Source organism: Eurytemora carolleeae, unplaced genomic scaffold (assembly GCF_000591075.1).
Source record: "Eurytemora carolleeae unplaced genomic scaffold, Eaff_2.0 scaffold183, whole genome shotgun sequence".
Taxonomy (NCBI): Eukaryota; Metazoa; Arthropoda; class Copepoda; order Calanoida; family Temoridae; genus Eurytemora; species Eurytemora carolleeae.
Genome location: NW_019396403.1, coordinates 271,653 through 296,800, shown reverse-complemented (window position 1 = coordinate 296,800; position 25,148 = coordinate 271,653). Strand labels below are relative to the sequence as shown.

The window sequence follows — 25,148 nt, the reverse complement described above, 5'->3', positions numbered from 1 at the left end:
AAACATCATATCTGGAAACAAGGCATTTTTATTTGGAAACAAGACATCTTTATCTGGAAACAAGACATCTTTATCTGGAAACAAGACATCTTTATCTGTAAACAAAACATCATATCTGGAAACAACACATCTTTATCTGGAAAAAACACATCTTTATCTGGAATCATTACAAACACTTAATAATGTACCTGCCTATCTTTTGCTTGTATGTGTAGGCTACGCATGAGGTATTGACGCATTTGTACGCATCCCCTTATACTCTAAATGTCAACCATAAACAGTTGAGACTCAGGTTTACTGAGTGCAACACCTACCATAAGAAGTACAACAGAGTTACAGTGGTATATATTATATACATTACATAATACATATACTATATACATTAAATACATTATAAACATTATATACATTAAATACAATACATACGTTATATACATTATATATATTATTAACATTATATACATTAAATACAATACATACATTATAAACATTATACACATTATAAACAATATATACATTATAAACATTATATAAATTATATACGTTATATACATATATACAGTAGTATACATTAGATACAGTAGTATTAAAGTGGTATACATTATATACCGTAGTATTACAGTGGTATCCATTTTATACAATAATATTACAGTGCTATACATTATATACAGTAGTATTACAGTGGTATACATTTTATACAGTAGTATTACAGTGGTATACATTTTATACAGTAGTATTACAGCGGGATACATTATATACAATAGTATTACAGTGGTGTACATTATATACAGTAGTATTACAGTGGTATACATTTTATACAGTAGCATTACAGTGATATACATTTTATACAATAGTATTACAGTGATATACATTTTATACAGTAGTATTACAGTGGTATACATTTTATACAGTAATATTACAGTGCTATACATTATATACAGTAGTATTACAGTGGGATACATTATATACAGTAGTATTACAGTGGGATACATTATATACAATAGTATTACAGTGGTATACATTTTATACAATAGTATTACAGTCGTGAGACAGAAAGGCATGTTGCTAATCGCTTATTCGTGGTTTGACATCTATACAGGAGTTAATAGGGCGTCATGTTTAACGTCTGAAGTTTAAATCTTAAAGTTTAAAATACAATTTTTTTACAAAATTTTGCAATCCTTTTGATTCCAGACGCTTTAAATTCTTGGTATTAAAAGGCTTCTGGTCTAAAAAGGGGAAGGAAGTCAAATTCACGGAGAAGAGGAGGAAGAGGGGGGGGGGCAATGTTTCCTATTTTGGTTCAGTTTTGTCACAACTACATTTTATTAAGGCCCAAAAATCTCGCCATATGTCCTAGGAATAAAAGCTGTTCCCAAAACTCTGCTCAAATTCTTGGGTTTAATGACATGAAGACAAATAGTAATGATTAAAATAGACCTTGGGATAGATCGATCGATAGATAGATAGATAGATAGATAGATAGATAGATAAAACTCTATAGTCTTGTTTTAATTACACTTACAATCCACTTTGCATTGCTATATACACGCTTCTCCTACAATACAATGCACAATGTACATTTATATTCTCTGTCTGTTTGTACGGCTGATCATAAACTCATAAACCCTTGACTGATTTATAATCTAGATTGGGGATCACATTAAAACCACAGGAAAGATCTTATAACTTGGTTTAAAAATTCGATTAAAAATTGTTTTAATTTTATTGGTCGTCATCCATTTATATAGCTTACTGAAGCTTTCTAAACTTTTTAAAGGTTCTATAAAAGTCTGAGCAATTGTACAAACTTCTAAATTGTTTGCATTTGCTTTTCCTACCTAATACAAAATAAAAAAAAACCTTCAAAAGAAGCATGCACAAAAAAGAACCAAAATTTCGATAATTTTTTTTTAACATTTTTCTCTAATATTTTTCTAAGGCAAAATTTTTGCATATTTAAGAAAATGAAACTTTTTTAGAATACAGATTATGATTTTTGGTACCTTGAACTATATCTGTAGATCCTTTTATAAGTCAGAAAACAATGAAAGTTTTTGTTTAATCGAACCAAGTTTTTGCTTATTACTAAGTGGACAAAGGTTAAGATATTTCAGGAAAAGATGGGTTCCTAAGCTCCACTAAATTTAAAGATTAGATTAAAGTAGGTCGCACTCGTTAGTAAACAATAAAAGGGGCCGGAATTGTGTTGAAAGTAGTTTAAATTGTTAAAAAAGTAATACTACAATATCTTCCTAATTGCTACTCAGCTAGAGATGTAAAGAGCATAATTGTAAATCGGACATCACAGATGAAGGGTCATTACTATTCACTTGAAATTACGTCATACAGTGCCTTAAACCTAATTAATAATGATCTAATATCTAGTCGGAATACTACTGCAAGAACTTGATTCAAAACAAGAAACAAGTGAAAGGGTATTTGAATTGATTGCAATAATTATTCCAGAAAGTGGTTTCATGACGAGGGGGTCAATTGTCCAGAAAATGACATTTAGTTAGCACAACAATTATTCTTGCCCCCCCCCCCCCCTCGGGTTCAAATTATCGTGTTTGGCATACCAACCTAATTTTTATAAACTTCACAATATAAACTGACATTTTCTTTTGCAACATTTTTTCTCAAAAACAATTACGGAATTTTATTTTTAAATGCTAAAAGAAAATGTTAGGCCTTGCCAGGTTTTGATTGAACACACCCCTCAATACCAAGATGCCTAAACTGTTAACTTTTATATGGTTTAGCAAATAAAATTCATAAACTAAGCATGCAAGGGAGGCTTAAGGATTTAAGATAGGGGCGTGTAATAAAAATGATCTACCCCCCCTCCCTACATTAATCTTACCCACCCCTTGTAATCTTCTAAAAAGAAATCCCCACCCCCACCCCTCCATTGCTAAAAAGTTCTATTTACCGCTCTAACCATGGAAAAATGACAGTTTCTTTATAGTAATAAATAATCCATTTATTTATCTAATAACGATATAATAAAAGTTATTGATTGAACTTTATACATTAAAATTATACATATCTTATTATATTATTCTAATGAAGGGAGAATGATTTTTTATTTCTTGCTATTATTCTTGCTGATTTTTTTTTGCGGGAGACTGCAAGTATAGTTTATTTTTAGATTTAAAAATAACCAAAAGAAGGCAGGCAGTAAATAAAGAAATTTTTCTTTAAAAAATTCAAAATTTCCTTCTTCATTCTAATCTACTTTTACTTAGTTTTCTTGGGCTGCTTGAAATAAAGGCATTTAAAACACTGATGTCCAAAACTGAGGCGAGTTTCTGTAGGTGCATCGCCATTCTTCACAGGTTGACCAACCTGGCGGTGGTAATAGATGACTTGAGAGCATTGAGCAATATTTACATCACAAAGTTTTAATGGGTTATCACAAGGTTATAATTCAAGGAAAGTTATTTCAGAGGTGGGCGCATCTTCTGTACTGCAGTGTACTGTCTCAGGGCGGTAATGTCAATACAAGACGGATGCCGAAGCCTAACATGGGATCCATCTTTCACATAAAAAATCAATGAAATATTATTGTCATAGGAAGCTATTATGTGAATTATAAAAATTATCAAAATTTAATGCTTTTATCCTCCTCGGATACTAAACGAACACTGATGCATCTATTCTTGTTTAAAAATTCCGCCAAAAGAGAACTGGTTTCAATATGTACGCAGAATATACGCAACTGCAACTAACTTTCCTTGCATTATAACCTTGGGTTATAACGGATGTATTTTATGAAGGACGATGAATATATGTTTATTTTTACATTGTTGTCACTTTCAAGTAAACTTTATAATTTAAATACATGTATAAATAAAAAATGTTAGCTTTAATGAGAAATGACTTCGTAAAAATCCATTTTTATGGTAAAATTATTGATTTAGAATCTGAGTAAACCTTGTATTCTCCAGCATGGACCTCCATCAGGTAAAATATCAAAATCTGTCTTTTTTACATTTTTTCTGAAGTTTTTTCTTGGATTTTGAATTTTTTTGTTAGTTCTGCGTACACGCTCAATCTTCACAATTATGAAAATTATGCATTAACTATTAAGACTGGACAGCTTTCATGGTTTCGCTACTTACATTTTACATTTGTTTGAACTTTTACTTGTACTTTTTGAAGCGGGCCTAGCTAGGTATGATACTTCAATTCTGTAAAGAGTTTTTTTTTCTAGCGTATAGTTTAGTTTGAAATGAGTATTTGGTAAAATCCTGATTAATTTCACGGCTATAATGTAACTATTAAGATCCCAGTACCTTTAAACAGGATTTAAATGCTAAGGAGTTGAGTCTTTGCAACAAAATCAAATGTTCTAATTCCTACACATCTTTGCTACATGTTGCAAATTACCTTTGATATTTCAAACTATGAATTCTAAAAGATCAAATAGACTAAGTTAGAAATATCAAAGGTTTACACCACCAGGATGCGAAGAAATAAGGATTAGAAAAATAGATTTTGTGGCAAAGACTTAATTCCTTTAGAAATATTTGTTCAGCGTGGTAAACTTACAGTAACAACATATATTTCGTCCAACTACATGGTAAACTTACAGTAACAACATATATTTCAGCATGGTAAACTTACAGTAACAACATATATTTCGTCCAACTACATGGTAAACTTACAGTAACAACATATATTTCGTTCAACTACATCACAAATCATCACCCATGAAAAAAAAATCATAATTTACTTGTTAGCCTCTCAGATACTGCAGGACATTTGTTTGTATACAAAGATAATTATCGGTGTTTGGTAATTCAGCAATGTGTATAGTATAGAAGCCATTTTTTATATATATATGTAGTTCAATTTTATTTGTGTAAATGTAGCTCAAATAGATATATCAAGCAGTTATTTTAAACAATGTCTTAAATAATCTAAATTGATTTTAATTGGATGAATAATGATATATTGTAATTGTTTAGTAAATTAATAAAATTAAATTTTAAGATGCTGTTTATCATTTTCTCTCTCTTAATTATACCACAAGCTCGTTTGCAGAGGTAATACATATATTTATATTTTTATATTTCTTAAAATTAGAGACAAAGAAATAAAATGCATAGGCTCAAGGACTCATGGCTCGCTCAAGTATGTATTTTAGTTAAAGGAGACGTATGCAAATTAGATGAAAGGAAAACAATTTAATTTCATTTTAGGAATTGTAAACAATTTAAATTGAAAAAATAGTCTTCGATTTGGATTAAAGAAAAAGCATGCAATTTAGAAAAAAGAAATAGTTCTTGATTTAAATTCAAGGTAAAGTGTGTAGTTTATCAAAGAAAAAGTAATAATTTTCTACTTAAAGGAATATATATTATGCAAGTTGAATTTAAGGTTATTATACTATTTATATTAAAGAAATCATTAGCAATTTAGTAGAAACTAGTAACTACATATTAGTAAAATAATATGCCATAATATCAAATTTAAAAACCAAGATTACTTGATCTAACAGAATTCATAGTCTACTACATTGGGCTGCAAGGATATAGGGTTTAGAAAATCAGAGTTTGTGGCAAAGAACAATTCCTTTAAGAAAAGTATGTAAGAAGGGTAACCTCTAAATCAAAGATAGAAATCTTTAAATCAAGGGTTGCTTCATACAACATAAACAAACCCTTTTAATTGCAAATCCATCAATTACTTCATGTATAAAATATACTAGTTAAATTGTGCCTGGCGTTGCCCGTTTATTTAAAAAATTTCTAATTTAAAAAAAATCGTTTTAACAAAAGAATATCATCTTTTTAATTGATTTTTTCTTTTAATAAATTGGTAGAGCCGTTTGGCCAGCTATAGCTAACATATAAATATAGAGCGAAGAGCTATATATATGTTTATATAAATATATTAAGATCTGGCATACAACCCCTCTTTGATGCTGTTCCGGATGTAGCCCCGGATTCCCCGGATGACAGGTTTTATTTCTAAATTTTTTTTTAGAATAACAAAACAATTAACGACAGTTATAATATTCATGGCTTATATTTTCAGGATTTAATAAATAAATACTATATCTATATATAAATTTGGCTTGTCTGTCTGTTTGTCTGTCTGTCTGTTTGTATCCAATAAACGTCAAAACGGCTGGACCGATCGGGCCCAAATTTTTTGTGGGACATCTAGGGACCCCAGGGAAGGTTTATGAATGATCAAAATTTCAAATATTTGTCTCCATCCAAATTCGATCTTCATTAAATTTTTGAAAATTTTAAAAATCCGCGAAATTTTTTGTGAAAATCCGCGAATTATTTTTGTTTTGTTTTACGATGTACACAAAGAGAACATGTTCACAAATAATTCAGAAGATGGGCGCGAAGCGCCCTCTAAGGCTAGTCTATATATAAATTTGGCTTGTCTGTCTGTCTGTTTGTATCCAATAAACGTCAAAACGGCTGGGCCGATCGGGCCCAAATTTTTTGTGGGACATCTAGGGACCCCAGGGAAGGTTTATGAATGATCAAAATGGCAAATATTTGTCTCCATCAAAATTCGATCTCCTTTAAATTTTTTAAAATTTTGAAAATCCACGAAATTGTTTGTGAAAATCCGCGAATTATTTTTGTTTTGTTTTACGATGTACACAAAGAGAAAATGTTCACAATTAATTTAGAAGATGGGCGCGAAGCGCCCTCTAAGGCTAGTTACTATATAATCATCACCATTAGAAGCATTATAGCTGTATTAATTAAAAGTTGGAGGGTTTGAATAAAATGCATAAGTTTACAGGGAGTAAAAAAAAATATATTTACAGCATAAAACAACAACTAAATATTCGATTAGAAACTTGTTGAATCAAGCCGGAGCTTTTGACAGATCGTCCGCCTATCTTCCGCCTCACGGCAGATCAACCTCCTTCGTCTGATTCTTTGACGGTACTACCACTTGATTCGGTTTTATTCTGGCAAATCCTATTCATGCCACCTCGTGGAGAGAGATCGTTGGCCCGGGTTTAAAGTAGAACACTAAGGTCAATATCGGCTTGGGTCCAGAACGTGACTCCTGGAAGAGCGTTGTTTTATTTCCAACAGACAATTATCTTACATACAACCAGGATATAAGGCAGTTATTATCCGCCCTACTGCTAACATAGACTACAGACATATTTACATGTAAGCTCTTCATGCTTACAATATTAATACTTCAAAATTAAGTATTATATTGCTTGTTCAATGATAAATGAACATGATAACCTAAACATAATGATAAATATAGAAAGTAATAAAAAGATAAAAGTAAATCTAATTCTTAGATTATAACAATTCTTTCTAGATTTGTCTTTCGACCCCGTCCGTCCCAGCAACGATTCAACGATCAATCTAACCCCTCCCCTACCTTCCCTTCACCTCCTTCTCCATCTTCTCCTTCCTCTTCTCCTTCTTTACCAGCTTTCAGACTGACATCTAGAGACAGGAAAGCGCTATTAACCCCTTTACAGGTAGAACATTTTAGTTTCAAATCTTATGATTTTATACACAAAGTAACTAGTCGTATATCATAAACATACTAAAATATTGTAGATGTCTAAGACGACTTTTAGACTGAAAATGTAGCCTAAGATCTACCAAGCAAGAAAGAAACTGTGCATTGAATTGTTCCCCTGGACCTATAGTTCTTCAATCATCTTTATATTAACAGCAGTGACTGCATTCAAAGATAGAATAGAGTTCGTCTTTCTATTTTAATGTGTTTACTGTGTATATTGTATTGTTAAGGGATTGGATCTGCGTCAGGTAGAGTTGACTGATATGCAGCGACTAGCTTTATTACAGGAATATATGAAGATTTAGTCATTTTCTAGTGCTCGAAAAAAAATCCATCTAAATCTTTCATAAAAGAGTGTAAAGTTTGTCCTCTTTTTTTAGATTTGTTTTTCATATATCATAACTTATGGACTTTGAAACTAAATAAAATCAAATTATAATTATGATCATAATTATTATAATTATACATAATTATAATTATAATAATTATAATTATAATAATCAAATTATAAATCAATCATCATTTGTCTTTGTCATAAACCCCCTTTATTGGAAACACTCCCTTTAAAGATCAAAATATGTTGTTTATTCACATATTTCTTTATATATATTTTTTGGTTTAGGAGAGAGAATTTCAGATTCAAGGATTTAGTCCTTTCAGTCCAGAAACAGACGAACAGGTCAGTCAAACAATTCATTGGTAAACTTAATAAACACTTGGTTCACTGGCTCCAGAGGCGGAATTCAAAGAATTTAAGTCGCGGCTTAAATCCGCCGAAACCCGGATTAAATTAAGCGCCGGCTTAAATCTTGAAACATTTGATACAATTTAAAGTGAAACCAACCATAATTAAGCCACGGCTTAAATTTAAACCGCGGCTCAAATTCTTTAAATTCGGCCCCTGATCACTTATTTTAATATAATTATTTACATGATTTGATTTTTTTTTACTTTTCTTCACTTTTTCAAATAAGCATTGTTTAGTTTTGAAAAGTTTGTCTAATAATAAGCATAATTATTCTCAATTTAGTTGTCAATGCCAAAAAAAAAATAATATTACCGGGTATAAAAAGTTTTTAAAAAATCCGTTTTACCATCCCTGTTAAAGGGAACGTAGAAGTGATTTCAAATGACCCTCCATTTGTAAATTGGCTTGTTTGATTCAAACCAGTACTCAATTAAATTATATTGATTTCTCTACAGAAATTCTGTTTTGTTTAAAGAAATATTAATATTTACTTTCCAGAAGTCACAGAAAATTAATATGTTTATTTGAATTTCTGAAACCCACGTATTGAACATATGAAATATTCGGAATATTTGAAAAATATATCCAAAGTCAATTGTATTGAGTTGACACTAATGCTAGAAAAGATTCAAAGGGTATTGTTATAATTTTCATGGTGGGTCACTTGAAATTAAGCTTACAGTCTCGAAAAGACTATGTGGCAATCTCAGAATCACCCTGTAAGCTAATGATATAGATATTACTTGCAATAATATCAATTTTATAATGACTTTGGTAGGCACCATCAATTTTAGATAGTCTTTGTGCTAATCTAATGGTGAAAAATGATATTGAATTCAAGGATTTATCTGTCATACCCCGTAGATTTTATTGTTTGGAAATGCATTGTTAAAATATGGTAAATTACCGTGAAACCTCTTAGAAGAGATATTTCAAAAATTCTTTGTTATCATAGTTTTGAATGTTTAGCCGCCAAAACAGATAGAAGAAGAACAGCAACTTCAACGCCGTCCTGTTTCTCAGTTCGAACAGCCTAGATCTCAACAGTCTTTTCCAGAACAGCAACAGACATTTTCACAACAGCAACAGCAACAATCATTTCCTCAGCAACTACCACAACAGCAGCAATTTCCCCAACGGCAACCACAACAGCAGCAATTTTCTCAGCGACAACCACAACAGCAGCAATTTCCTCTGCAACAACCACAACAACAGACATTCCCTCTAAGACAGCCCGAACTGCAAACCTTTTCTCAAGAACAACCTCAACAGCAGACATTCCCTCAAAGACAACCACAGCAGCAGTCATTTCCTCAAAGACAGCCTGAACAGCCAGACCCTCAGCAACAACAACGACAACAATTTGTTCCTCAGTCAGATAACTCCCGTTTCCTACCACAACAGCAGCAAAGTAACACAAACGAAGAGTCTCTGTTTCCTGAAATGCCAAACTTTCCTCAACAGCCAAATAATCCTAGTTTCCAACAACCTCAACAACAGTTTCCAAGAAGACAACGTCCACAACAATTCAATCCTGAGTCTAATCAGCCACAGAGATTTACTTCAGAGGTTCAAGAGCAGGAGGTTCAACGACAACCTCAACAACCCCGTCAGCTTCAACCTTTAGCCTCGGATCAACAATTTCGTCAGTCACAACCTTCAGTCCAACCTCAACAACCACGCCAGCTCTCCCCTCAACAACAATCACAGCTTCAATCCCAAGCTGCTCCTGAGCAGGAGCGGCAAACCTTTCATCCAGAGCAGCTGCTCCGGAGCTTAAGCCCAGAAAAGCAGCAGCTTTTCCTTCAGCAATTTGGGAAGCTGACTCTACAGCAGCAAGTGTATGCATACAACCAGGTGAATTCAATTTATTGAAAATTAATTATAAAGAATTTAAAAGATTATGAAATTCTAGTTTCAATTGGCAATCCTAGAACATTACCATTTTTTAATTTTTTAATTTGAGATAAGGAATTTTTTTATATATTTCAAAAATGGTGGAGACAAAGGCAATTTGCAAATTATAATTTTATCCTAATTTGAGCCATTGTAAATACAAAAATGTATTTCTGAGGAACTGAAACTTCTCTTTCTACGTTAATATTAGTTTTTTTTCTATAAAATAACATCTATTGTAGATTCTAACTTAGGTTACTGATTGATTGATTATTTTAGTTCCTGTCCCAGCCGGTAGAGGTACAGAAGTTTGCAATAAACCAGTTTCTGGAACTGGATCCTGAAGTTCTGGCGATATCCTTGCAGACAGAAATTGACAGAGTAAGTTTTGTAAAAAGTTTTTCTTTGAGATTTAATTAGTGTTCAGACCCTAAAAGATTTGACTGAAAAAAAGAGGATGATCTTTTTTACATATAATTAAATCAATGAGGATATCATTAGTTTTTAGCAAAGACTCTCTAATAATAAATATAGCGTATCAGAAAATCTACGAAATCTCTACACATTTCTTAGGTCAGCCAAAAATTGTAATACGTGTCTTCTTCTCTATTAATAAAAAATAATTTGATACTGTTAAAGTTTCATAATGTCGTCTTTTATAATAGCTTGAAGAGTTATTTTTAAGCAAACATAAAAAACACTTTCGTTTTTCTAAATTGAAATTTCTAATTTTTGATTTTTTCAAACAGTGGCTTGTGGATTTTACACACAATAGTCAGATATATTTGTAATGCATCATCTTTATATTGATAGAGAGTCTTTGGTTTTTAGTTCAAAACTGATTTTTTTCACGTTGCCAGGACAGGTGCAACATTGTTAGATACAGGGTGACTGACAAGGGTTGTAAGGACGACATGAAACTTTTGAAATATGACGACATCAGGGTTGAATTAAATCTTTTGCCTTATAGAGTTAGATATAGTTTATAAATGACTTATTTAATAATTTTAGAGTTACAGGGAATGATAACATAAAGGAAACAGGCAGTACAATTTCTGTATAGTGGTTTCTGAAGTCTCATCTTTTGTGGGAAGCCCTGTATGTTTGGATCCTAAATCAAGGGGAAACACAATCAGGGTCGGATACAGGGGGGCGGGGACATTCGCCCCCCCCTGACAGATTTTTGTTCCTATTTTCAGAATAGCTTCTCAATAGCATGCTTAAGGGAAAGAAACCCTAGTGTAAAACAGGAAAAATATCTGTCGTAATAAACTATAATGTGTGAAAAGTTAAAAATCTAGTTTTATAGTCTTAAGTCATTAATTTTGATTCTTTTTGAGTCTTTTAAGTCAAAAAAACGTTGTTCCTAAAAAATCGTGCCCCCCCCCCCACCCTCACTTAAATCCTGTATCCGCCCCTGAACACTGCACAATTCGTTGTTTTCCTTTAGTAATTCAATAGGGCAGTTTACGAGTCTATAGGATAGGGCACTTTATACGCCCTTGAAGATAATATATCGATGATAAATTCTAACTTTTGACGTCGCTGTTTCACCCAGAAAAAATTGATTTTTTTCTTGATTATTTGCCTAAAAAAACAAATTTTTAGAGTAAATTAACCTGTTACGCAATTAATATTACAGCTGAGTGGATTAGAGAGTGAAACTGCTCAAGCAACAGCTTCCAGAACAGCTGATCAACGTGAGGTTCAACCATCAGCTCTGGAACTAAGACAGCTGGCAGAACAACAAGCTGCTCTTGATTCTATTATTGCGCAACAGAACTCATTCATTAATCCATAGATTTAGTATTTCTTTAATTGGATTTTATTTTATATTTAATTTTGATTTATTATATTTCCGCTCTATAAGAAATTATTGTTTAATAGATTAAATGTATTTCTAAGCATATAAATAAAAACCTTCACTTTATGTTTCAACCTCAGTTACGTTAGTGAATATCGTATAAAGGGGTTCTCTCTATCAAAATTTCTGAGTTCTTTACAGATATTTTTTTCAGTTAGTTTCATTTCATTTAAAGAAAACACTTAACAAATAACCTTTCAAATATGACTGATTTTGTGTTAAAAAATGTTGGTTAATTTTTTGGGTAAATCCGTCATTCGAATTAATGTGAAAACTATATATTCAAAAGGTAAACTTTTTACAAGAATAAAGGCAGTGCCCAGAAAGCCAAGCCAAACATACATGCTTAGAATATCTTAAATTCTTCATGCACATATACAATCAAACATGGTTTCCATGATTTTAAAAAATCATTAAGGTTTACAATTCACTTGACAGAACGATTCAAATTTAGGTAATTCAGTCATATCTATTAATATCATGTAAACCAATAGAGCGCACCTTCCTTATACATATTAATTAAGTAATAAAATGGTAATAAACAAATGATATAAATTTTTTTTCTTAAAAAGGTTAGAATCCTAGATAATAAAATATAAAACACATAAATTTAAAGTCTAGATAATAAAATATGAAAAACATAAATATAAAATCTAGATAATGAAATATGAAAAACATAAATCTGAATTCTAGATAATAAAATATGAAAAACATAAATCTGAATTCTAGATAATAAAATATGAAAAACATAAATATAAAATCTAGATAATGAAATATGAAAAACATAAATCTGAATTCTAGATAATAAAATATGAAAAACATAAACCTCAATTCTGAATACAGTTCAATAAGTTCAACGTTTATTATCAAATAAAGGGTGTAACTAAAAAAAACTATGAGATGGTAACACTCAAAATTAACAAACAAACTCATAGAGAATATGGTCAAAAACTTAACAAATGCTAAGAACAGGATCCTATTATACTAATTGATGGAAAAAATAAAAACAAAAACATCTCAACCCACCTTGAAAAGAGAGATCAAGTTGTGTATACAAAATAGTGATTAAGCCAGTGCTGGAGAAATTATAAAGTGACTATTTTGTGGTATATACTATATACCATGTTTCTAGTAAAAAACTCACAAACAACTTCTTTAGCTTTATTTGTCATATTGAAAATCCCAAGGAAAAGATTTTGTTTTGACGCTCTGAAGGGTAATGAAAAACAAAAACTTCAAAAAGAAAGATGAATATGCAAGCTGTGATTCTGTATTTTCAATTAAATTTTGGCATATATTTTAAAAAGTCTGGATTCAAGCCATAGTTTTAGTATTTTGGCATATATTTTAAAAAGTCTGGATTCAAGCCATAGTTTTAGTAATGGGCCCAAAAAAATACAAAAAAAAAATACAAAATGAACAAACTCAAATCGCAAAAGTGCCCTAGGATGATGGCGCTACATTCTAAGGAGTTGAAATCTCCTCAAATGCTGAAAAAGAGATGTTCAACTCTGTGCTGGATTACGGTCTTCCAACCACCTAAATGGCAAATGTTTAGATTTGAGAACTTTCTGAATATTCTTAAGGACATAGCAGTCTAGAGAAAGTAAGCAAATTAAAAAAAAAAATTATTAACCCTGAAAATGTTACAAAGAGATGTTGTTTTTGAAAACGTTTACTGGTTTTTATTCCCTGTCAAAAGTTCTTTTTAGATAAAAATGAGAGTCAGATCAATAAAAGAGACTTATGAGTGATAAAAAAGCGTCAAATTCATAGGCAAACTTTTATATTGGTACATGAATTTACCTTACTTAGTCCCAATATTTAAACATTTTCAAATGGCGTTGAATATGGTGTAATTTCTAACTAATTTATTTCTGAAAATTTTACAAACATACAATATAAATGAGTTAAAGTACATTTATTACTACTATGTTAGGTGTTTGTTTACTAATACATTAACTTTCTTTAAAACACTGACACAAAAAAGAACATTTATGTTTGAAGATAATTTTATGAAATCGGATTTTTACAAAATCTTGGTTGCAATTTATAAAGGTATCAATTTTTGTTTGGTGTGCAAGGACCCTCCACTTAAAAAGAAAAGAAAGTAGAAAAGTTATGTCGGCTCTGCATCAAGGAAAATTTGTCTTCAGCAGTCAGCAGACAAAAGCTATGCTTTAATTTCTCGGTAGTTTACTGACTTCAAGTCCAAACCAAATCGAGATCAACTGAATTGTTAATAACTATTTATAACACTGTTATTTTGGTTCGCAATGTTATAAAGTTTTTGGACAGAAATTTTCTCTTTATCGATAACGTTCAAGCCTTTTTAGAGATATAGTCCAAAAACTTTATAGCACGTCGTGCCAAAATAACAGTGGTATAGGTAATTTTATAAAACGTTTGTGTGCTTGTCTTATTTCAATGCATGGCATGTTTCTAGATCAAATAAGCTTTGAAACAAAGCAGAAGTCAAGATATAAAGTTGCAGATTTCAATTTTGCTTTAATTTCAGTAGAATTTTTTTGTGTGGAAATATCTAAATTTTTTTTTAGAGAAAATCCGGGAACCAATCAAAACTTTATAGCACACGTGCTGTAATGTACAGCTAATTTAATATTATAGCAGGATGATTACTTTATAGCACGTTCATTTTGAAATTCACGATGAAGTGAGTAATAATGATAAAGTACACTAAAGTTTCATAAAAACTATTAACAGAGTGAGAGAGGAAAATGTTTGTTTTAATTGACGATATGATCATAAACGAATGAAATTGACTGCATGAAAGCGAACGATCTTTTTGTATAAAATTATTTCTTAATGTCTCAAGTTTTTAAATTTGCCAAAATTTAAATTTACTGTTCTGTATCCTTTCCAAAATTGCAAGGAATAAAAGTACAAAATAGTTTTAATGCAGAATGCTACATTTTACATTTCTCATTCAATATTTATCAAATTCAAGCCAAATATATTCTTCAATCCATTTCCAAACTTAAATCCAAATCTAAGAAAATATAAAAATATTTTTTTTCAAATTGCAAATACACAGTACGATACAGATATACAAAGTTATGAAACCAGATGATTTTTCAAGTCAAAAGAAATGAATTCAGTATACTTTTTTATACGTAGGTAGGGAGCACAAAACACACCGCATAAAACATGTCATATTTAAAGAGTTAGGGAACAGACCTATAGGCAGGTTCCACGTGTTTCATGGTCGGCCTTATCTGTCTTTGATGTATTAACATCTTTTCACAACAAATTCAGCAATCCTGTCAATACGAAATATAGTCTAACTTCTTTTAAAATATTACTGTAGGCCAGATTTTCGTCTAATCGGCACAATAAGTCTAAGGATAACCCTTAGCACTTTCACTTGATGTCTTTGATAAAGAAGACGACATAGGGTTTATCTGAACTGCGCTGCGGCTTCTTCAATATCTACGCGGCATACAGGACAGCACCTGCGCATATAAAACAAAATCATATTTAATAGTATCGCTTTTTTTTGGTTATCAATTGAGTTGTCAGCAGTCAACAAGTTTTCGTTTAATCAGCCATTACAATAAAGTGGTCAACAGTCTAGAAGTGCAGTCAACTGTCTAGAAGTGTAGTCAACTGTCTAGAAGTGTAGTCAATTGTCTAGAAGTGCAGTCAACTGTCTAGAAGTGCAGTTAACTGTCTAGAAGTGTAGTCAACTGTCTAGAAGTGTAGTCAATTGTCTAGAAGTGTAGTCAACTGTCTAGAAGTGCAGTTAACTGCCTAGAAGTGCAGTTAACTGTCTAGAAGTGCAGTTAACTGTCTAGAAGTGCAGTCAACTGTCTAGAAGTGTATTAAACTGTCTAGAAGTGCAGTTAACTGTCTAGAGGTGTAGTCAACTGTCTAGAAGTGCAGTCAACTGTCTAGAAGTGTAGTCAACTGTCTAGAAGTGCAGTCAACTGTCTAGAAGTGGTTAACATGAATTGTCAGCCAGGAAAAAAAGATAATGTATAACTAAAAATAAAATAAATTTGAGTGTAATATATGACTGACCTGTTCCTGGATACCCAGACATTCAAGTAGTTTAAGGGTATTCAGGTAGTTTAAAGGGACTGTTCAGGTAAAATGTAAGAGGTTTTAGGCTGAAGCCTAAAAATTTTAAGAGTTGATCACGACCAATATTAGTTTTATTTAATATCCCTGTCTCTAGAAATCGATATAAAACTGTGTCTCAGTTATGCAAAAACTCATATGCTTAACATGGCCAACGGAGCCACATGACCAGATACTGTACGACCATTGGTGGAAATTCTGGTCACGTGATACAGAAGTAACAATTATATTATCAATTATATCTATTAAAAATGAATATTTATTATATTCAAATTTTAATAGAAGAGTACCTAAAAATTTTAGGCACTTCTGGGTTATCCTAATTTTCCATATTTGCTTAATATTATCTGTCTAAAATTTTGATTCATATACCCACCACCATATCACATATACAGGGTGTCCCAAAAAACATGGGAATTCAGTGACGAATTCGATATCGTCTTAGTTATGAATTAGCATTGTAATACCTAATTTCAAAAGCCATTATTATTATGTCTGCTAGAGTTTATTTAATGAAAAGGGTAAAAGACTGCAAAGATGTGTCTATAATGTCTGTAATTTTCTTGTTTTACTAAGTACAACCGGTTGCAGTCAAAACATAAACAAACAAAATGTAAACATAGCAGACGAAACTCTTACAGATTACAGCTTTCTCAGTAGGTATCACTATACTAAATCAAAGAATTATCTGAAAAGACGATATCGAATTCGTCACTGAATTCCCATGTTTTTTGGGACACCCTGTATATGAGTTTTGGTAAACCTTTGACACAGTTTTATATCAATTTCTCAAGACAGGGACATCAGATAGAACTATTGTATTAGTTGCAATCAACTCCTAATATTTTTAGGCTTTAGTCTATACCTAGGAATGAATCGTTTCCACTATTTTGAGAAACAACCATTTCTATTTTAAAAAGGACGAAGAAAAACAAAAAATTAAGCAATTATTTTTAAAAACTATCGTTTTCAAAAAATATCGTTTTCAAAAACGATAGTTTTTCATTTAAAAAAAAAACTATCATTTTACTTTTTTTAAAAGGTTGTTTTTAAAATGTTTTTTACCAGGCATCTATGCAATTTAAGTGGAATCAATGATTATCCTATTCCTAGATAACCATGCATCTACGCAGTTTAAGTGGAATATATGACTATCCTGTTTCTAGCTAGCCAGGCATCTACGCGGTTTAAGTGGAATATATGACTAACCTGTTTCTAGCTAACCAGGCATCTATGCAATTTAAGTGTAATATAAGACTAACCAGTTTCTAGCTAACCATACATCTACACAGTTTAAGTGGAATATATGACTAACCTGTGTCTAGCTAACCAGGTATCTACGCAGTTTAAGTGGAATATATGACTAACCTGTTTCTAGCTAACCAGGCATCTATGCAATTTAAGTGCAATATAAGACTAACCAGTTTCTAGCTAACCATACATCTACACAGTTTAAGTGGAATATATGACTAACCTGTGTCTAGCTAACCATGCATCTACGCAGTTTAAGTGGAATATATGACTAACCTGTTCCTAGCCTACCATGCCTCTACGCAGTTTACATGGAATATATGACTAACCTGTTCCTAGCTAACCAGGCATCTACGCAGTTTAAGTGGAATATATGCCTAACCTGTTCCTAGCTAACCATGCGTCTACGCAGTTTCCATGTAATATATGACTAACCTGTTCCTAGCTAACCAGGCATCTACGCAGTTTAAGTGGAATATATGACTAACCTGTTCCTAGCTAACCAGGCATCTACGCAGTTTACATGGAATATATGAAGGCATCCGAGTCTACGAACCTTAGCTCCATCAACAAAATCTAGAATAGAGTTTGGAATTACTTGATCAACTAGATCAAATTTCCCCTTGATTTTATATTTTTCCTTGGTTCTCTCAACAAGTATAATTCCAGGTTAACTCTTAGCCTTAATTTTTTATTCTTCAGAAAATCCCCATATTTTAAATCCTCCCATATGTCCTTAATCTCATTGGGACCAATATTACTTTAATTTGGTATTTTTCCCTATTCTCTCAACTTACTACACTCCTTGGGATAAGGGCTGGGCACGTTCCGACTTTCTCCCATATTCCATTAACTTTACATCCTGTACATTTTCCCCCAATTGGATATCCGGTTGGATATATAGTTCCCATATTCCATTAACTTTACATCCTGTACATTTTCCCCCAATTGGATATCCGGTTGGATATATAGTTCCCATATTCCATTAACATAACATGCTTCCCATATTATCTAATAATCTAATAATCCTCTAATGTTCTAAAAATCTTCCTGGTTCCATAAAGTTATATCTGCTTGATATTCCCTCAAGTTGAGTCCTGAAACCTTTGTTTAAACTAAGTTTCTAACTAAATACACAACTCTCTGTATATCTATACACTAAAGGAAACAAAGAAGAGAGTACAAAACATAAACTAAGTCCAGCTCTCTTTCCGAATTCAAAATATGGGATATCTTCCAAAAACAAAAACTCTAGTTAGAGCTCTAGTTCTATTTCCAAACTATATCTAGCTCTAGACCTAACTACCTCTAGCTCTATATCTAACTAGCTCTAGCTTCCAATCAAACTTGCTCTACCTCCATATCTAGCTAGCGCTAGCTCTATATCTTACTAGCTCTAACTCAATATCTAGTTAGCTCTCTTGCTCTATATCTTACTAGCTCTAGCTCTATATCTTACTAGCTCTAGCTCTATATCAAACTATCTCTAGCTTTATGTCTTATTGGCTCTAGCTCTATACCTTACTAGCTCTAGCTCTATATCTTACTAGCTCTAGTTCTATTTCTAACTAGCTCTTGCTCCAAATCTAACTAGCTCTAATTTTTTCTCAAGTTCTAGTTCTTGTCCTGTTTATTGTATACTATGTAGACCTTATCTCTAACTTCCACTTCCAGCTCTTCATATAATTAAACCTACAGGTATAGCTTTAGCTTAGGCTCTAGTTCTGGTTCTAAATCTTGCTCTAGCTATTTATTCTTCTAATTTTAGCTGAAGTAGAGGTCTAGATTATAGTTTCATAAGATATTCTTTAACCACTCTTAATTTCTTTCTTTTCTTTCTTTACTTTCCTACTCCAGGAATAAAAATATTTAATGTAGGTCAATTAGCAGACTAGCTTCTCTATTTAATACATCCATAGAACTGGTTCAAGGTGAACCCTGAATACTGAACATGAGAGAGGCTGCAACCTTGAGGTTCTTTCTTTCTTTGGGTTTTACGATAAAAAGTTTGGAGGACACGATGATCTTTAATAATCTATAACTGTTCTCAAGGTTAAGCTGGAAATACACAGTTTTTCTAATATAGAGGAATCCTTGTATCCCTGGTAACCATGTACCTACCTACATGAACATGTATCCACTATCCAGGTATCTTTGCAAATTGAATATAGATTACACATATACAAGTATCCTTATACCTACCTTGTATACAGATTACACATGTACAGGTATCCTTGTCTTCTCCTGAAGAATCTACACCCACGACTCGTCTGTAGTTGTGTGTAAATGTACAGGTTTCTATCCTGAAAATTACTTGTATGTAAATGATGTATATAATTAAACTTGAATTTGAGAAGACGAATCATGAATTCGGTATTTTCCTTAAATATAGCCTTTTTAATGGCAATTAAACGTATTCATTTGGTAAGGAAGGAACTCAGATATACTGTACCATGACTGTAAGGGAAACAACTGAATGAACTACTTGCAGTCGTCTATGAAGTCTCCTCCGTTGTGGATATCTCTGTACGTCCAAAGTTAAATATTTGGGCAGTAAAAAATTTTAAGACATATTCTAGGAACAGGCTTATCTAGGACCATTCTAAGAAAATCAATATCTGTGTACGTATTCCTTAAATAGTAAATACATGCACTCTACAGAACTCATGGTTTAGAATTGATTTTCACTGAAAATTTCTGGGAAACTGAAATTTAAAAAGAATTGTGAACGCAAACATAGACCGAACATTATTTTCTCGAAATGCGCCAAAAGTCAGATTTTACAGATCTTGATTATTTAATTATAAACAGCAATTTTACCTTGCAAGGCTGATTCCAGGCTGTATAGAGTCTACGCTGAGGCGTCGTCTTCTAATGTTAAGAAATTAATAATACCAGAAAAAGATTGTTTGAACTGAGCTGAGAACTTAAGACTGAGATATCCTTAATATGCTTTAATTAATCTGGAGATTAAAACCAAGATGAGAACAAGCGTTATTTAATCTCGAGATTAAGAAAAAGAGTGGATCAAGCATTAATCCCGATATCCACCATTCAAAAGTTCCCAGCTCTGGTTTATAAAATTTTAGGTACAGGGTTACTAACAATTCTGGAAAAGCAAATAAAATTTGTGAAAAGAAAGAATAAACTAGAGAAAACCATGATTTTAAAATTAGTCCAGTTTCACATTTTGTGCGTTACCCTGTTCTTATTTTTCCTGTCGACCTATCCTAAACTTAAGCAACGTTTAATCGCTGAATTCATGATTATTATACTATATATAGTACAAAGTGACATTACCTTTGGGATTTTGATTTGAAGTATACAAAGAAATTTTTCTACAAATTGAATTGCCGAAATGATTTTTAATTTTTCTTAAAAATCGAATTGTGGGATGACCTGCTTGCTGGTATAACAGGGTCAGGTCTATCAGTGCTTTGGCTCCGAACCTCAGATAATCTGAAACAAACCAGGTTCAAAAATCTATATTGAATCAAAAGATAATGCTTTTAACGGCACGTTTCTAATCTATATTGAATCAAAAGATAATGCTTTTAACGGCACGTTTCTAATCTACATTGAATCAAAAGATAATGCTTTTAACGGCACGTTTCTAATCTATATTGAAGCAAAATATAATGCTTTTAACGGCACGTTTCTAATCTATATTGAATCAAAAGATAATGCTTTTAACGGCACGTTTCTAATCCATATTGAATCAAAAGATAATGCTTTTAACGGCACGTTTCTAATCTACATTGAATCAAAAGATAATGCTTTTAACGGCACGTTTCTAATCTATATTGAATCAAAAGATAATGCTTTTAACGGCACGTTTCTAATCATGTGAAATATAGATTGTTGGCAATATTCTGTAATTGATAAGGTTGGATCTTTTGCAATGTTAATCTCTAATTTTTGGGGTCTTGACAAGTTGTGTCAAATTCCTTTGGATATCTTTGAAGATCGACCAATCAAAAGCCTTGAAATTCTTTCAACGGATTTTGCACTTAATCGCTTTAAATCGAACGTTTCAACTGAGGATTAGGATTATTTTATTTAAAAGTTGCAACCTCTGGATACCTGGGATAACGTCTCCTTGTGTGCCTGGGTTGGGGTATTGGAGCATCAGGATACATCCATCTGCATCATTTTCAATATTTTAGATTTTAAATATATATATTTTTCATATTATAGCTTGCCTTAAACTAGGAGGAGTCTGTCCACAATTATCACAAATACCTGAAAATCTCACCAATATATAAGGTTTTCTTTGTGTTTAATAAAATATGAAATTTTTTCTATTTTGAGCGTCAAGTCTGAAATTTTTCTAGAGTTTAAAAGAATTAAAAACCTTTCACAAAGGAACTGAGTTTTTGCCACAAACTCAAATTTTCTAATCCCTATATTTTTTCAATCCAATGTAGCCTTTTCATATTCTAAACTATGAATTTAGTCTGCCGAAATAACTTACGTTTGAAATTTCAAAGATTTACACCACCAGGTTGCAAAGAAATAGGGAATAGGGAATTTTAGTTGGTGACAAGAACTCCTTTTCTCTTATAATGATGTAAACACATAAACTAAATTGTATACACGTTTAGGTAGAAAAGTCATTTTTTATTAAAACTTGAAAGATAAATTGTTTGTTTTTGATTCATTGGTTCCTGTATAACAAGCTCTCTCTCCCATCTCTACCCGGAGACAGTTCATGCATGGTAGATCGTCCAGGGATACGTCGTCATTAAACAACCGGTTAGACATAGCAACCTAGATAGATAGTTCATGCAGGGTAGATCGTCCAGGGATACATCGTCATTAAACAACCGGTTAGACATAGCAACCTAGATAGATAGTTCATACAGGGTAGATCGTCCAGGGATATGTCGTCATTAAACAACCGGTTAGACATAGCAACCTAGATAGATAGTTCATGCATGGTAGATCTTCCAGGGATACGTCGTCATTAAACAACCGGTTAGACATAGCAACCTAGATAGATAGTTCATGCATGGTAGATCGTCCAGGGATATGTCGTCATTAAACAACCGGTTAGACATAGCAACCTAGATAGATAGTTCATACAGGGTAGATCGTTTAGGGATATGTCGTCATTAAACAACCGGTTATACATAGCAACCTAGATAGATATAGATAAAAGATTTACAGGATTCTGTTCAATAAAAGGAGTATAGGATTCTGTTCAATAAAAGGTATTCATATTCTGTTCTATAAAAGGTGTTCATGATTCTGTTCAATAAAAGGTGTTCATGATTTTGTTCAATAAAAGGTGTTCATGATTCTGTTCAATAAATGGTGTTCAATAAGAGCAGGATTTTGTTCTATGAAAGGGGTTCATGATTCTCTGTGTATTCTAGATGAATGAATAAATATTTACCTGGTAGTTAAGTGGAGGCAATCCCTCATCCATCTCACCAGACATAGAGGAACCCATCCTGGAGCAGTTCTATAGTATCAGTGGACTCCTGGAGTTCTTCAGTATCAGTGGACTCCTGGAGTTCTTCAGTATCAGGGGTCTCTCTGGAGTTCTTCAGTAGTAGGATATTCTTGAAGTTCTTCAGTATCAGGGGACTCTTTGGAGTTCTTCAGTATCAGGGGAATCCTGGAGTTCTTCAGTATTAGGGGACTACTGGAGTCCTTCAGTATCAGGGTACTCCTGAAGTTCTTCAGTATTAGGGTACTCCTGGAGTTCTTCAGTAGTAGGATATTCCTGAATTTCTTCAATAACAGGCGACTCCTTGAGTTCTTCAGTGTCAGGGTACTCCTTGAGTTCTCCAGCAACAGGGTACTCCTGGAATTCTTCGGTAGCAGGATATTTCTGGAGTTTTCAGTATCAGGGGACTCCTGGTGTTCTTCAGTAGCAGGGGACTCCTGGTTTTCTTCAGTAGCAGGGGACTCCTGGAGTTCTTCAGTAGCAGGATATTCCTAGTGTACTTCAGTATCAAGGTACTCTTGGAGTACTTGGTAACTCTGTAATACATATGGGGTAATACGATATTCTGTAAACATGAACTATGTTGTACATTGTTAATTATCTGTTTGTAAACTTATACATAAAACCCATCATTCGTTTTGAACTACGTTTCAAAGGAATATGTTACTATAAGTAGCATGATTGGCTTATTCATGTGATATAAAATGACGTACATTCTAGTTACGTCTAATTTTAACTGTAAATATGTTATGCATGATTGTCTTAATCATATGATATAGATTACAACGTAAACTTTAACTCGTAAACCTCAAATACTCTAGTTGAAATAGAGACTTCGCTTTGATTATAGTGAAAAGAGTAATTTGGTTTTGTTTAAACATACGTGTTGAGATCGTGCCTTGAGATTTGGCATTGATAGCTTTATTGCTAGTGTCCTTGTTTACATATAAGCTAATGAGATCGCTCCCAGTGGTAGTGGCGTTGATAGTTCACGGGATTGTAGCCGTGTGGATCGTGTCCTGTTTGACATTTATAGCGGACGGGTTGTACCTGGACTGATACAGTTCTGGACAAAGTTTTAAGAGTGCGGCCTTTACTACAACCCCAGTGTGCTCCTGCTGTAGTACTTATTTTACCTTGTTTTCCTTGTCAACTCGGTCTTCTTGCCGTAGTACTTCTTCAACCTGATCCATATGGTCCCCTGGCTAAAGGGGTACTCATCCTACTTAGTACTTCTGAAGTACTTTCCTAACCTTGATCTTCTATGAGAAACCCTTGGCGGGTGGTTTTTCCATGATTTTTTCTGAAAATTTATATTTACAAACAAACCACTTTTATCTATAAGTTATTAGTTTCAAATTAATTGTAAATGTTGAAAATATTCTGGATTCCTAAAAATTGAAAAATTAATAATATATCGTATACTCTAGGACAGCCAAATCTAACCTTACTCTAGTTATTTATGTAAAACTGTGAACCTCAAGTTAGCAACTGTATTAAATAAGATATCGTATACTCTAGGACAGCCAGGTCTAACCTTACTCTAGTTATTTATGTAAAACTGTGAACCTCAAGTTAGCAACTGTATTAAATAAGATATCGTACACTCTAGGACAGCCAGGTCTAACCTTACTCTAGTTATTTATGTAAAACTGTGAACCTCAAGTTAGCAACTGTATTAAATAGATTAAAACTTCCAAAGTTTAAGTTTTCCTCTCGACTTGCCAAGTAATTAAATATCTTGCTAGAAATCAAATTCTGAATTTCAATTACAAAGAACACAATAATACGAAATAAATTCTACCTTATATATTCTTATAACATTGTCATTTGGCCCTAATTTTTAATCTTATCGAAATTTACGCTAAATAACACTTTCACAATTAGGTTTTTGTTTTTGTTTTCAAGAATAATATGGCGTATAAATATTCCCGGAAAATGGAAGATGGTATCGTGTCAGCAGAAGAAGTTATCTTTTCATGGGTTTGTATGATCAAAATAAGTTTCGAACGAAGTTTTTCTATTTTATTTAATGACAGTTTTATGATTTTTTAGCTGATTTTATCAGAACGCGTTTAGAGCAAAACTAAAAACTAGAGGAAAAATAAGATGAAAGAAAGCTTGTATAAACATGAACTAATGGAACACATCATAAAGTTATGACAATATCAGACATGGGTAAATATTGACCGGGGTTATGACAATATCAGACATGGGTAAATATTGACCGGGGTTTCCAACAAAGAATTTTAACTTTTCACTTCATAAACTAAAACTTTGACACTTTTGCAAAA

The 25,148-nt window shown here is 32.4% G+C and overlaps 2 protein-coding genes across 7 annotated transcripts; one reads left to right on the top strand and one right to left on the bottom strand.

The window, feature by feature from the left end:
- The first annotated feature begins 260 nt into the window (after positions 1-260).
- On the top strand, positions 261-12,064 carry LOC111702565 (transcription factor SPT20 homolog). The gene is made up of 10 exons (XM_023474302.1): positions 261-341; positions 3,927-3,969; positions 5,002-5,054; positions 5,910-5,972; positions 7,327-7,492; positions 7,770-7,826; positions 8,162-8,218; positions 9,257-10,144; positions 10,463-10,564; positions 11,826-12,064. The coding sequence occupies exons 2-10, from the start codon at positions 3,955-3,957 to the stop codon at positions 11,982-11,984; spliced, it is 1,560 nt and encodes a 519-aa protein (XP_023330070.1). The 5' UTR covers positions 261-341; positions 3,927-3,954; the 3' UTR covers positions 11,985-12,064.
- Positions 12,065-12,954: 890 nt separating this feature from the next.
- On the bottom strand, positions 12,955-24,153 carry LOC111702563 (E3 ubiquitin-protein ligase ATL9). 6 transcript variants are annotated; one of them, XM_023474299.1, is made up of 10 exons: positions 23,991-24,153; positions 22,798-23,390; positions 22,067-22,169; positions 21,602-21,641; positions 21,483-21,542; positions 20,799-20,858; positions 20,220-20,270; positions 19,602-19,702; positions 17,888-17,975; positions 12,955-13,586 (listed from the first exon to the last, which is right to left on the bottom strand). In XM_023474299.1, exons 2-10 carry the CDS (start codon positions 22,852-22,854, stop codon positions 13,553-13,555), a joined length of 594 nt encoding a protein of 197 aa, XP_023330067.1. In that variant the 5' UTR covers positions 22,855-23,390; positions 23,991-24,153; the 3' UTR covers positions 12,955-13,552. The 6 variants fall into 6 exon arrangements, with proteins under 6 accessions (XP_023330067.1, XP_023330068.1, XP_023330064.1 ...); XM_023474300.1 differs by lacking the exon at positions 12,955-13,586 and adding an exon at positions 14,687-15,520 and having other exon boundaries at positions 22,067-22,465; XM_023474296.1 differs by lacking the exon at positions 12,955-13,586 and adding an exon at positions 14,687-15,520.
- Positions 24,154-25,148: the final 995 nt, after the last annotated feature.